Below are 15624 nucleotides of genomic sequence, written 5' to 3'. Positions count from 1 at the left end.
TTAAATTTTAATTTAAAATTTTTAAAATGTGGCGACGCAGTGGCGCAGTAGGTAGTGCTGTCGACTCACAGCAAGAAGGTTGCTGGGTCACTGGTTCAAGCCTCGGCTGGGTCAGTTGGCGTTTCTGTGTGGAGTTTGCATGTTCTCCCTGCGTTTGCGTGGGTTTCCTCCAGGTGCTCTGGTTTGCCCCACAGTCCAAAGACATGCAGTCCAGGTGAATCGGGTAGGCTAAATTCCTTAGTGTATGAGTGTGTGTGAGTGTGAGTGTGTGTGTTTCCCAGAGATGGGTTGCGGCTGGAAGGGCATCCGCTGCGTAAAAACGTGCTGGATAAGTTGGCGGTTCATTCCATTGTGGCAACCCCGGATTAATAAAGAGACTAAGGCGAAAATAAAATGAATTAATGAATGAATTTTTAAAATGTTATGCACATCTTGGCATTTCCATTAAGCTTTTCTAAAATTTAAGCATTAAAAACTGTTTGATGGAAACACAGCTAATTATAACTTTTAGCAGCTCCTATTTTCATTTTCACTTTGGCTTTGTTTACATGGTATTTACTAACAAGTGTGACTAGTGTAAATAGTTTTGTACATAGACAGAACCAGAGTACAGAATACTGACGTCAATCGCAATAACTACCCATTGGCTATAATAATAATAACAACAGATTAAGATTCATGCTTTACATCTTTAACGATTTTATTCTGAACTAATTTCAGCCAGCTTCTGCTGCTTCTCAAACACGTTCTATCATTCCCATGAAGAACATCAAGACAACAAATTTAGGTTTGACCTAAAAATTACCTTGCATTCTAGACAGCCATTCATCTTTGTTATACCCAAACTGAATTTAGCACTGGAAAGAAGACAAAAGCTGACAAAACATATCCTGACACTGAAACGAGCGCAGCCTTCATCTCACCTTGACACTGATCAGAATAACATGGGTCATCATCTTGCAGCTCGATACTAAAGTATGATGTTACCAAAACAACACTAGATACCTTCAGAGAACCGCTGAGTCATGAGTTCCTGGCTCTCCTGGAACATGGGCCAGGATGAATCAATGTGGCACAGGCTGACCCGATGGCCAGTGGGTGGATGAGAGCATGTAGAACTGGCAATGGCGTCGGATGAGCGTTAGAGGTCTGACAGATCAGCCAAGACCCATCCACCCACAGCTCCAATTCAGCCTTGCTGAGCCCGGCACGGCTTCCAACCTTCACCCACGCCCAGCCTGTGTGTGGCCCGGCTCTGTCCCAGTGCCCCTGCCAGTGTTTCTGAACCACTCCACTGCCCTGACCCACTTTCTCCAGCACTTTTATCTTTGTGCTCCAGTCCAGCGATGCTCGCCGAGATGGCTTTAAAAGCTTTAATACAATCAAAACATCTATTAGAGTGAACAGCGGCTGATAAACACAGTCAAACCTGAGTGATGTTATTGTGCACTGTTTGCACAGGCTAAACAGTAGGATCGGCACACAGAGAGCAGAGAGGCCCATTAAAGTTCTTCCGGAGCTGTTTTGTGTGAGAGTGTGTGTGCGCCTCGCTCTCACTGTCTCTCACTGCCAAAAAAGCCCTTCACTGACTGTCAGCACACAAACATACATACACAGAGCCTGGCCGAAGACAGTCAGCTGACCTACAGTGTAGAGACATCACATTATTCAAGCATGAATGAAGCTCGGTTAAACTTGAAGCAGTCTCAGAAAAAAATCTCTAAGATAAGCCACACTGTAAAAGCCAGAACTAGATCAAAACAAAAGTACAAAGCTAACACTCATTATAGTCTCATACTGACAAGCTGGAAGAGCAAATACAAAGAGCACATATCCAGACAGCTTCAACCTACTCCAATAATCAACAACACACACTTGAAAAAAAATCTGAAAAACTTAAACCTCACAACCCCAAGCTCAGGTGCAAGAATAAACCACACTTGGAACCGCTTGGATGCCTGATAATTCACAGTTAATAGATTATAATGCCAAATTAAAAAGTAGCACATTAGCAATAGTTTAATGCAGAAACTATTAGCAATTTTATATTATCACAAAGCATCCTAAAAGCTGAGCAATTAATTCAAATCGACATTCAGAACCTATAATCGATAACATTTTTCCAGGTCAACTTTTTCAATTACATTTCCTATCGCTTTTTTACCGCTGATTTATACTTTTGCATCGAACGCAGGAGTATGGCCCGGCGCAGCCTTCGTGCGGTCGCATCCCCCAAACCTCTCGATAAATGTGACCACACATTGCACGTTTGCATTATATTGACGATGATTGGAAGCTGCGCCAGAGATGCCTCAAGACTGCATATTTTCTATTATACCAAAAATACAAAAATTATTGTTTACATTAAATTTTTTGTTTACAGAAGCTTCAAGAAAGGCACTGTTTAAAATATTATAAACAGGATATACTAGAGTAGTTATTTTATTTAGAAGAGATACTGCTTATTTTCTACTTTTGAAAACATTGAAAATAGTTTATTTTGTTTCCAAAAGTGTAAGATATTTATTTTTACTTTTTTATAAGAAAAAAGTGACTTAGCTTTAGGTAAAGTGTGTTTTATTTTGAGTTGTTCAACGTTGATGTTCAATGAATAATCATAGATTGTAGATGGTGTGTAATGCACTCTTTATTCAGAAATCTATCACTTGTAAAATGTGAGCAGATTTACTCTACAAAACATGTCAGTGGAAAAAAAAATCAAATCAAATAATTGTTCATTAATCATAATAAAGTTAAAATGTTTAATTAATCGAGATTTTGATTTTAGGCCGAATCGCCCAGCCCAACCAAAGCCATTAATAATCAACAAAACCTCAAAACCAAACAAAAAGAACAGGAAAATACATTTAAATTGCCATCTTTGGGATAAACAAACAACCTTTAATGTATTTTAAGCTCACAAAGCAGAATTTATTTGATGTAAAATGAAATATATGAAATACTATTACAATTTTCATAATTATAATTTAGTCCCGGGATGTCAATACTACAATTTCAGTCACATGATTTAAAAAAAAAAAAAAGATTTTTATTAGAGTTTAATATTATTCAGGCTTTGTAAGAAGAGCGGAGCGATCGCCCCAATATGACCTCTCCTGTAAGCTCTGCGAGTCTCCTGCATAGTCATACTGGCTCTGTGATCCCCCAAAATTAGTTTACATACTCGGAAATCATGGTGATAAGTGAATGAGCAAGAGAACAGATCCCAAGAGGCACAGTGATTGTCTAAGCATTATATTTCTTAGGGTAAATGAATAGAGCAGTAAAGATATCATGAGTGCACATCTCCCTCTCTCTCATTGATAGATCTGCTGTTAATAGTTGAAGATGAGCAAAATATTTGAATGGTCCTGCATGTATTTAGGCCTTATTACATATAACAACTGAAAAGTTCTGTGATTTTGAAAATAATGCAAGTTCACTGAAAGCTGGTTAGATTTATTAGATAAAAAAACTTTTAAATTATTTTTTTTAGGATGAATATTTTAATACTATAACTTCTTGTAATACACTTCTGGTAATAAACTGTAGTTTATAGGCCTATTTTCTTTTAGTAAAGAAGTATTAGATTTATAGGTGTGCATTTTAACTTCTTATGCATCAAATATACGCTCCAAACTTTTTCTTGATTGAGACATGTTGAATTCTTCTTCATCATTTGCAATGTTTCCAAATTGCAGTGTTTGTATTTTTATTACCAATTTTTATATCTGTGTTATATTTTTTCTCTGGTGGTTCATTCCTGTGGCAACCGCCTGATAAATAAGAGACTAAGCCAAAGTCAAATGAATGAATGAATTATTTTCAGTAAAGCTGCTTATGGCCATGACACGTTAACACCTAAACGGTTATAAGAGACTTGTTTAAGAGATTATATGCAGCATCCTTCATTTATTCTCTTAGGTAAGACAAGATCTTTTCTTAAGGTTCATGTTTAGAGGGAAAATGTGCTTAATGCATTGTAAAGCTTGAAGCATTTGAATCGGTACTCTGTATCGGCTGATCAACATGGCAAGGAATCAGTACTGGCTATCGGCTGCAAAAATCCTAATCGGAGCTTCCCTACCCCAAAACACATGCTAATAGAAAAGGCATAAAACAACAATCCACATGCCCTGGTCAAGCATTCATACACATAATATTAGGGGCTCTCTTGATCCCATCTCTTTACATGTGAAACGTCATAGAGCACACAGCTCATACTCTTCCTCAATGCAACACAATGATGATATTCAGTCCTGCTGTTATATAAATAACTGGATCCAGTCTGGTATGGACCAGTTCGCACAATTCCTTCAAGTCAAATGGTGATTCTTGGTTTTCACATTCCCTTTTTCCTGCTGGGATGGATGGGTGCTCATCAAGATGACCACCACAGCTTGCTTCCTAAAGGCACTTTAATCCCACAGAGACTAACTGGCTGTTTACTGACCAAGTCTATGAGAACAAATGGATGTTTTGAGAAAAGATGCGAGAGTGTGAGAAAAATATCTGTCTGTTTGAGTCTCTACGTGTGTCTTCTCCTCTGTCAGAGCCTTGGGCCTCACCTTTCACCTTTTTCTCAGTGTTAGCACTGCACCATCACACGAACACATGGAGAGATATGTAAACAGACTGGCTATTTTTCACAGGCTTGTATTCGGTGAGTCACTGCGGTTTCTTTTACCTGTTCGTAGTTCAACCGCTGAGCCTCTGAGATCTCTTTTGGCTTGGCTTCAAGGATATAGTCTCCTGTTGAGAGGAGCAAAAGCAAGAAAGAAAAAGAAAGGGAGGGTTAGGGAAATCATTTGAGAGACAGTGCTCTTATGAAAAACACATGCTTACATGCTTACTCTCCTAATTATTGGAAAAATCTTACATTGCGATATTTAGTTTTTTCTACTATATGTTGCGATGTGAATACAGTTTTACCTGATGACTTCCATTTTGAGCCCTATTTGAAAAGCATTCATTAAATTAGATTGATTGGTATGATTATACCAGCAGCTAGCTCTTTGAAGCTTACACATGGTTGTGCACTGAAAGCATGGCTGGGCCTGGAAATTACCTGGATGGGAGGGTTGTTGCTAGATCAGTTGCAGCCGGAAGTTAATGAGAATTATCTATATTATTTATTAAATTTCCCATTAATTGTATTTTATTAACGTCTACCCTAACCCTAAACTCTAAACCCAACCGTCATAGTAATGTAAAAACAGTAGTTGTACAGAGTATTATAAGTTATTTATTAAATTACCCAATAAATTGCATTTTTTTAACGTCTACCCCTACCCTAACCCTAAAACCAACCATCACAGACCTGTAAAAACATTAAATATTGTTATACAGTGTCACAAAAACTATACTGATGTGCGTATCTGCAGCTATATCCTATCTAGACTTTACTAGATGGGAGACCACATGGGAAAACTAGGTTGCTGGAAGAGGTGTTTGTGAAGCCAGCAGGGCTCGCTCAACCTGTAGTCTATGTGGGTCTTAACGCCCCAGTATAGTGATGGGGACTATATACTATCCAGTGAGCACCATCTTTCAGATTAGGTGTTAAACTGAGGTCCTGTGATAATTAAAAATACCAGGATATCCTTTGAAAAAAGTAGGGGTGTATCCCCGGTATCCTGGCCAAATTTTCCCGATGGCCTCTTGTATCGATAATGACCTCCTAACCATCCCCTTTTTATCACAACTGGCTTCATATAATATGCAATATGGCTGCTGTCACGTAATCCACTTATGCTTCAGACTGGTGGTGGATAAGAAGATTCCTCCCAACATCTCTAAAGAGCTTTGAGTTCCTAAAAAAGTGCCTATATAAATGTAAGAAATATAATGATTATGTAGGGGAGAGAATCATGCTTAAAATAAAATTACAAATTACAAGCTTAAATTAAATACCATAGAGCAAAGACAAAAGGGAAACAAAGGAAACTTTTTTTTTTCAGGTATCAAACAGTATTCAGATACAGATATTAAATACTCAAATGTAAAATAAAACTGCATAGTCTTCATAACTGTAAAACCCAAAAAGTTCAGGTAACTCAAACCATTTGAGGAAACTGATTGCAACAAACCATTTAAGTTCAAAAACTAATCCTAATGAGTACTGTGAACTTAATCTATTTGAGTAAATGAAGCAATTTAAGCACAGTAAAATCCAATAAATGAAAAGAACTCAAACCAACTGAGTACTGTAAAACCCAATAAATTGAGGCAACTCAAACGTTTTGAGGAAACCGATTACAACAAACCATTTGAGTAAAAAAAACTAATCTATACAAGTACTGTGAACTTACTCCATTAAAGTTGAGGTATTTAATGAACTCATTACCTTCAACACTGAGTTTAAAACTCTTTTCAAATGAGTAGAATTAACTTTCAGTCAATTTGGAGTTAACAACACTTATTTCATTTGATAAAGTTGACTATTGGGTTTTACATCGCATGTAAATAACTTTAATAAAACTCATCTTTCATTGTACAGTTTCTTGTGCCTGAATGTTTAAAACTCTCACACTGCCATGGGTCTTAACCACACAAGAAAATGATAAACTTTCACTCCATTATGGTTAATCTCTCCAGTGTCTCTCCAAATCTCATCTGAACACTGTCTCTTGGTCAACTATATTCCCAACACAACATTACAAATACTGTGATTTGACTGTGTATACACAGATTGTGATTTCGATGTTAAAACAATATAGTCTGCAGCTCTAAGCCAGTATATTGTTTTGTTTTTGGGAGCATGTTGTCGTATTTTGCACTGGTTGAGTTTTTTTAGTCATCATAGTGTACATGCTGCTGATAATGTGATAACTGAAGTGATTTGATTTAATACACAAGACAGGGGCTCTTTTTTTCTCCAAGTAATTTTAGGAAATATTAAAATTTTAAACTTTTCTTTTTTATTTAATTAAAAACTATTTATTTTGTAATTAACAACAAAACTAAAATCTAGCCCTGCTAAAAGCAAATCAAACCAATACTTAAACAATTCCACAAAAATCTCAACTGTTTTATATAAGCAATATAGCATTTAAAAGCATGCTAATGTGTAAATGTAACGGAATGGGTTGTTACCAAACAGTTTTTAAAACAGCTTTTTGATTTAATTCTTGATTTAAGTCAGAGACGTCTCATAGCTCACTCGCTCAAAAAAGACAATTATAACTTTTAGCAGCTTTAGTTTCACAGTTTCACTTTGGCTCCGTAAACATGCTGTTCACTAACAAATGTGACTCTCAAATTGCTTTGTGCATAGACAGGATCAGAATACCGACATCAATTGCGATAAATGCCCATCAACTATAACCAAAGGCACAGATTAACATTATATCTCATCAAAACAGCAAATTTGGTTTTAATGTAAAATTTCTACTTTCAGTTTAGACAGTCATTCATCTTCATTATACCCAAACTGTATTTTACTTAGCAGCACCGAAAAAAAAAAAAAAACATTTGATTAAAAGTATTTTCAGCTTTAGCATCAAAGTAGGCCAATAATGTGCAAGACAGGGGACTGGAGCTTTTCTCTTTTTGTGGATCAGCCGGTGAGACTGTCAAACTAGCCAAGGGTTTTTGTGTCATTCAGTTACAGTTTTCATCCTTCAGTTCAAATATGTGTGCCTCAATAATAATTAAATAGTTAACAATAATTAAATAATTAAAAATTCAAACAGAGGCCAAATTAAATCTAAACAACATGCACGTATGCCAGATGAAGCTGAGCTACAGGCACATTATGTAGATCTGTTAGTCCAGACGGAGTTGATTTCAATTAGAGTACAGCTGCTACGTGACATTTTAAAAAGACTAAATATTGCTTCAGTCAGACTGAAATCCAACTTGAAGAACATGTAAACATACGATAACTCAAACCACATTTGTGGGGTTATCATTAAAAGTTCAGTTAAATTTTTTTTTACATTTCAGAACAAAAGGGTCTACTGTCCATTGTGTAGCAAAGTATGAAGCACAGTTCACAGAGAAGTCACTTTCAAAACAAGCAGCTTTTTTGTTGGTCAGAGAGAGCAACTTGAACCTAATGTAAAATATGGCAAGTTTGGCAAACTTTTCGCCCTCAAGCAGAATCCTAGATATTGAAATGGCTAAATTTTAACTTCAAAACAGCACATCAGACAAACACTGAAAAATGGATTCATTGGATGTACTACATTTTTTAAAAGTCTAATGAAGCTTTGAAATCTGCATTTTTATTTTATGTTTGACGTAATCTCAACCAAAACATGAAGAGAGTGTGGGACATATTGTAGCTCCTCCCCTTTAAAAAAAACAGCCAATAGCGCTTTATCACAGCTATACCGGTGAGAGTGGTTAAGCTCAAATGCATTAATGAAATCAAATGAGAAACATCTTGAAGGAGGCAGGGCATGTCAGATACTAGAGAGCATTTGATTGGTTATGATTTAACCAAGTTTATATCAGTTTTATATCTTCTAAACGCAAAGTTTTTCACTGTTTTGGAGCACACTAGTTTATAGATATCTAAAATTGTACAATACTGATGCTAACATTTAAAAAACTAATTTTGTATTTCATTGGACCTTGAAGCAAACTGCTTGCAAACAATATGCTGAATTTAAACAAACAAATGAAGTTGAACAATACAACATTTTATTTGTTTGCTTAAATTCAGCTTATATAAATTGTTTGCAACCTGTTACCTAGAGATGTCAAAATTATTTGTTTCTTCGATTTTCTGCACCGCGATGCAGACATGGACAATTCAGTCTCGGTTCATTAATAGATCATCGCGGTTATTATGTACTGATGTCATTTATCTCGCATGATATTTCAGAGTAGAATACTATTCGAACAAGGCGAAGGCGAGCACTTAAAGTGCTCCAACTACTTAAAAAGCAGACAACTGCACACAATTCACTGCACGTGTGTTTGTGGGAGAGTCTTTTACTGACACTGAAGTACAGCAGAAGCAGGAGGCACTATTTCACTGCTAGGAAGAAAATTAAGGCTCTTTCTCTCTCTCTCTCTTTGTCTGTCTGTCTCTCTCACTTTGGACCTTTGAACTGCTGGTGTGTTTGTAAGGAAACTTTTCCTATCCTCTATCGCTATTAAAGTGACACTTGTGGATTCTGACAGTAGTGTGTCAGTAGACCGAGTTTTATCCACGACTATCCGTCTATTACCGATCAGCTGTGATAGTTGCGCAATGTGTACTTTATTACGTGCATACAGTGTCCGCGCTACTCATCGGTGAACAGCACTGACAGTTTTAGAGCTAATCGCAGCTCTTTCTGTTGAGCATGTGAACACAATGACCAATCATAGGGATGTAAGAGCATGCTCGACAACACTTAAATAGCAAGTGGAGTATTATTTACATTTGTTTATTTGCTATAAACACTAATGTTGTTTTCTATGATTAACTTTGAATTTTAATTGAAACATTCAAAAAGAGTGTTTTCTTTGAGCAGGTAAAATTAAAGGTGCAGTTCATATATCTGACTGCTTTTATTAAAGAACAAAATTGTAGTACAAATAATATACTGTAAAATATAAACATATTTAAAAACTTTCATTCAAGAATTCTTGTGTTGTGAAGAAAAAAGTATCATATTAGATGGAAAGCATAGTCATTGCACCAAGGTTTTGAATTGGACCAAATCGATGACATGATAATCGTAATCGACCAGAGTAGGTTCACATCCCTACTGTTACCTTAAAAAAATTTAGTAAATCCAATGAATCATATTTTTCAGTGCAGGCGATAATCACATTATAGTACATCACATCTCAGATATCTCACAACATGATAAACACTGACCCACCCGGTTCACTTTAGTCAGCGAAAACAAGTGCTGGCCAATGGTAACAGACACCAACGGTGCAACACACAGATCTGAAAAGACTCACTAAAGTGTCCGTTGCTGCAGTTAGTCTGGAGAACATAAACATTCAAAAAATCTAAAGGTCTGTTTAGAAAGGCAAAATGGCAGATACTTTTTAATTCCTTCATTCAATAAAAGCAGGTTTTGTTCAGCACACAGAAATAATAATAGATCATTTACAGTTTCACCACCATAAAAAGAAGAGTATTTTCATTTCTTTCTGCTGTTATCTAGAAATGCAAGTGACTCTCAAGGAGCTTCACAATTAATAGTTATAAAACTAAAACAGCTATGACTCCCAAAGGCTTCAACTTTCATTTTGAAAATCAATAAATTGTTCCCTAAATCATGTAGCCCCCTCAAAACAAATACTTCAGAATTCACATTTCGTTTGACCTCTATGCAAGTTTATCATTGTCCTCCTTTTACCATCTTGTCCGAACAAACTCTCCTGCAGACCTGTGATGGGGTCCGGAGAAGAGACAGGGGGCAGCCGTGGCTTCTGGCATGCTGGCAGACATGAGAGGAACTGACCCTGGGTTTTGCTCTAATACCAGAGCACCTGTCATCCGTCTCCTTAACATTCTGAACACACACACAGCTCTAGGTACAGGAGGTCTGCCAGGCTGAACTGACCATTAAAGCACGGTCAAATCACAGTAATAATCTACTTGGTTACAGATATACTGATTCCATCATATCTGTTATCTTTCACAGACTAGTCATTGTATCAATAATTCAGCAACACTGAAATATGTGATCGCACCTGCCATGGTTCAAAACAAACCAGTTCAAAATGCCAGAGGAAGCCTAGATGTTTCTGCTCTGACAAAGCATGAATGTGTGAGAAAGAAGCGTGAAGCTCGGCTGTTTTTATTTTCAGCCCACTCTTTCAGACTCCCGCTTCCTCTGATCAGTGCCAGGAATGCAGCCCAGCACAGGCAGGTTTGTTTGGGCCACTTTAACTTATTTCTGCTCAGCAAAAAAAGCCCTCGGTTCCAACTGCCGCCTCTTCATCTCTCAGTTCCTCACCAGTTGATCTCTTTCTCAGTCAACCTCTCCATCTCTCCCATATTGGGCCTCTACTCTTCTAATTAGAGCTCATTATGAAAATGAAAAAGACGCACATTTATTTTCTGCTCTCGTTCACTTAATTATATCAAGCTGTGAGGGAATAGTTCAGCCAAAAATAAGGATTCTGTCGTTGTTTTAAACCTTTGCTTCAAATATGTATGATTTATTTTCGTTATGATTTCATTTATTATGATTTCACAATGCAGTGACATTTGGTTGTCTATTGAGCTTTTACTGCTTAATCCTAAGAGTTCAGAAACTGCTTACATCATCCTAACTTAACTACTGAAAAGTTCAAGTTGTGACAACTGTGTTTATAAATGATCTTTGTGAAAATTCACAGTGAACATGGTACATTTTGACTCTTGTAGAGTTGCAAGATCCTGCAACTCCATATTAAACTTAAGCTAAACTCTTTATTGTTGAAAAAGACCAAGTCAAAGTATCACAACCTGTACTCATCTACTTCCACTCATCTCTCAATAACAAATGCTTTCGCTTTAACAGATTTCCACCTTAATCTGCCTTTATATGACTATGATAATCCGTTTTGAATACTTAAGCTCCTTCAACATGATTTCTACAGGACTAGATTTTATACTAGGACTAAGGAAGATGGCAACTCCCATAATTACAACCTCAGTCACGGCATCCTCAAACTATGCCAACGTTTGTTGTGAAAATTTTACCTAATGGCAAAAATTACGTACTGTGCCTTTAAGCACGAAGATGCTTAATAAGCATTGTTCAAAATAAATGGATATGGCAACACTTGCTATTACCCCCATGTTAATCAGCTCAATTTTGGGAGTGCATCAGGGTTTGTACGCATACAAAATAATCATTAAGGGTAATGCCTCTGCTGAAACTTTACAATGTGCATGTCGCCAAAGAAAACTGTAGTGGCTGCACTTTTTCATTCTTACTAAGAAAAATTTGTTGTAAAAACAATTTTTACTCAAACACTGCTATAAAATTTCAGATACAAAGAAACACCAAATAACACTGTATTAATAATTAAAGTTGGATGTCTGAAACAAAATGAAGACTGAAATTTAGTTTTCTTGTAAAATTACTTAATCTTTATTGGAAAAAACAATCTTTTTTTTTGCTGGCAAGGAGAAGAGCCTTTTTAGTAGGGCTGCACAATATATTGTTTCAGCATTGATATCACAATGTGATCATTCGCAATTATAATTTTTCATTTTTCAAGTGTTTTTTGAGGCGTGTGACTGTGTGAGGGTTTTAAAAGCATTCAGGCATAAGAAAATATACCATTTGCAACTGAAAAATTAATAACGATTAATTTTATTGAATAGTTTATAAAAGGAATACTATGCAGTATTATTTTTACATTTGATTATTCTATTACTGTAAAATTAAACGGAGTTTTACTCTTCGAAAAACAATAAAATGCTGTATAATTAATTAGCATATTTTTCTTTATATTATTTATCTATGCTTGTAGATTTATTTTATTATATTTTATTCACTCCCCTACATAATTTTCCCAATCAAATTATAATTATATATTCTTTACAAACATTTATTCAACTTATCCATTGAAATTGTATTCATATCGCAATGTATAATTGCAGAATAAAAATAATATCCCAATGTGTATTTTATTTTATATTGTGCAGCCCTACTATTTAGCCTAAAAGGTATTATAATACAGCTTAAAAGATATTAAAGGTTAATTTGCTAATGCAAATACTTTAAATAAAATATCCACTTGTGTTTTATTTTAGAAACTACTGCTAACATGTCTCTAAAAAAAAACCTAAGAAAAATCTATTTTAGAGCTGTAAGAAAATGACACTGAAAATTTTACTCAAAGTGTGTACTTACTAACTGCCAATCCACTGAACCAATTAGGACTTTGAATAGTCTTTAAAAAAAAATACCAAAAATGTATTATCAAAGTTTTGATAACACTTTAAATCAAACTGAAAAATATAATGAAATAAAAACTCAAGCTTTTACTATAACGAATGAACGAGGTAATTTACAATAATCAGTCTTCAGATATCTTTGGAAGATGACACTCAAGTAAGCCGTCATAAAAATGTAGGACACTTGCTGCATTTTTGCTGGCAAGCCTTTACACAATGTTTTCAGCCAAAAACTGTACAGTTTTGCCTCTTCATTTACACGACAACAGAGTTATTGTGACTGAAAACTGATTTTTGTTGTGTCCCAGGAAACACCCAGAAATGAGAGGCTTTGAAAACTGATGTCATACGCATGCATGGTACATGTTTAGGGAGGTGTAAATTAAAGGCAAGCGCAAACAAACATAACAATGGCGGAGTACATGGTAGTGTTGCTCAAGTGACTGCTAAAACTTACTCAGCAAAGAGTGGACTTACTTCACATCACACACAAAGTCAAATACACATCAACCAACAACTGCAGTGTTGTCGCATAAATAGGGCGGGGCGATTTGGCCTAAAATCCAAATCTCGATTAATTAAACATGTTTAACTTGATTACGAGTTTATTACACTTATTTTATGCTTATTATGGAAATTACGCAGCTTCCAATCATTCAGTCAATGTAGTGCAAAGTAAGACTCAAGAATGGGTCCATCATACTTGACAAGAGATCAGATGAGATCAGCCTTTAACAAAGTGGGATAACGTGACTCCACATGCGGTAAGGAAAGTAATTGAAAAAAAATCGTCCTGGAAAAAATTTGGTCGATTATAGGTTCTGAATGTCGATTTGGATTACTTTACGATTAATCGCCCAGCACTACATGTAAATGTGAATTTTTTTTAAAGGGAAAGATTTTTCTTTTTTGGCCACATTGTTGTCATGTAAATATATTCTATCTTGCTCTAGGAATTGCATGAAAAATACTGACTGGTCCAATTTAGGGAAAAACTATCCTTTTGTGTTCCACAAATGTAATATGACAATTTACATGCATGTATGTATCAATTTTGCTTTGCATCACTTTAAACCATCAGTGTAAAAGAATTGCTAGGGTTATGCGCACACACACTACAGCATTTTCACCGTAAATGAACAGTAACTGAAATGAACCTTGATCAAATCAGATGAGACTGTGCAGTTGTCAGGGTTTGTTCATGGGCCACTGACTTTGCCTTGAAATGAAACACTAACAGTGCTGTAAAGTACAGCAGAGAGGCAGAGTGAGATAGATGCTGTCTAATGGAGTTAAACAGCTTACTGCACCTAGTGAAGAGAAAAGCAATTTACAGATGCCCGTGTAGCTAACTATGGATGGTCTCATAGAGCTTAAGTGAGATTGCTCTTTTTGAACAGACATCGCTCTGAGTTGTGATGGAAATACCTTAAAAGAAACATTCAGAAGGTCACATGATCAACAGCAAATGTAAAAAGTGTCCAGCTGGCACACTCTCCATCTGACACAAGTTTGTGTCTAGGGGGTTTTCGTGTCCTATATGTCAGGCGGGCTTTAAAACATATTTGTGGGTGTCTTTATGAACAGCTCAGCAATATGAGGAGTGCTTCAGAGAGGTCTCTGGACAAACAGCTGGGAATGGGGTGTGTTTGGCCTCAAGCATTTTCAATGTAATCAAGTTTTCTAAGCAGACCTCACACACTCTTATCTGTGGTGGGTTATGTTTCCTACCTGAGGCTGTTGTACCCTTGTCACTTTTTCCTTATTGCACATCATGTTTTCCTGACTTATTGCATGTTCATTCAAAAATGGAGCTGGGATGTAATTGTTTTATACACAATAAATCTGTCAAAGTCATAGTAACGTTTAATACTATAATAGTAAATGTTTAGTTATCTATTCAGTTCTCTATTTAACATAACGTCAAATAAAAAATATATATAAAAAACCTTTTTATTTTAGCAAAATGGCAAAGAAATAATTCTCATTTTATGATTAAAACTAACTGATTAAAAACATAATTTGCACAAAAAAACAATTATAAAAATGCTAAAAAATTACAACAAAACGGATAATTAAAATACAATACAAAACAAAATGTTATTGTCAGACTTGCATCTGAAATTTTACTTGCATAACAGCATGATAAATACTCCTTACAAAGAAACAAAGACATACAACAAATATATATATATATATATATATATATATATATATATATATATATATATATATATATATATATATATATATATAAATTTTTGTTTGTTTAACAGAGCAAGAATTTTCAAAGTATGTCTGATAATATTTTTTCTTCTGGAGAAAGTCTTATTTGTTTTATTTCATCTATCAGTTTTTAATTTTTTAAAAAAATCAGTTTTTAATTTTTTAAAAAAATTAGTTTAATTTTTTTAATAATTGAGGAGGGCTAATCATTTTGACTTTAACTGTATAATTGATTTTACACGCACCTTATTTAGCTCCAAGACAGCCTGCATGTACAAATGACTTTTTTAATTTCACTTTATTAGAAATATGTGACTTTAAATTGACAGTTAAACTTTAATGGTATAAATTCATGATTCAAAACATGATTAGGGTTCGAAATGATGCTCCTTGCCATCCTTGTGAGGTTCTTGTAATAATCAACTTTGTGTTTACACTCACAGACAGACTCACAGAATTACAACACTGCAGAACATTAAAAAATGTTCAAGAATATTTTTTCGATGCTTCAAAAGACCTAAGATGATGAAAAAAATATGTTTTAT

General features: G+C 35.3%; 1 protein-coding gene and 1 long non-coding RNA gene across 4 annotated transcripts in view; one reads left to right on the top strand and one right to left on the bottom strand.

Moving 5' to 3' along the window:
• The window catches only part of mindy2 (MINDY lysine 48 deubiquitinase 2), a 45471-nt gene that overhangs the window by 21526 nt on the left and 8321 nt on the right, over positions 1–15624 (bottom strand). For both annotated transcript variants that reach the window (NM_001004517.2, XM_087259828.1), the window contains exon 3: positions 4688–4752. In NM_001004517.2, coding sequence (NP_001004517.1) covers positions 4688–4752 — 65 coding nt within the window. The remainder of the gene's footprint in view (positions 1–4687; positions 4753–15624) is intronic.
• Positions 1–15624, top strand: part of LOC141375382 (uncharacterized) — a 39324-nt gene that overhangs the window by 20149 nt on the left and 3551 nt on the right. The window lies entirely within an intron of this gene.

Source organism: Danio rerio, chromosome 7 (genome assembly GCF_052040795.2).
Source record: "Danio rerio strain M-AB ecotype USA chromosome 7, GRCz13ab, whole genome shotgun sequence".
NCBI classification, from domain to species: Eukaryota; Metazoa; Chordata; class Actinopteri; order Cypriniformes; family Danionidae; genus Danio; species Danio rerio.
The sequence above is the reverse complement of the archived record's forward strand: the minus strand, read 5'-3'. Positions and strand labels throughout refer to the sequence as shown.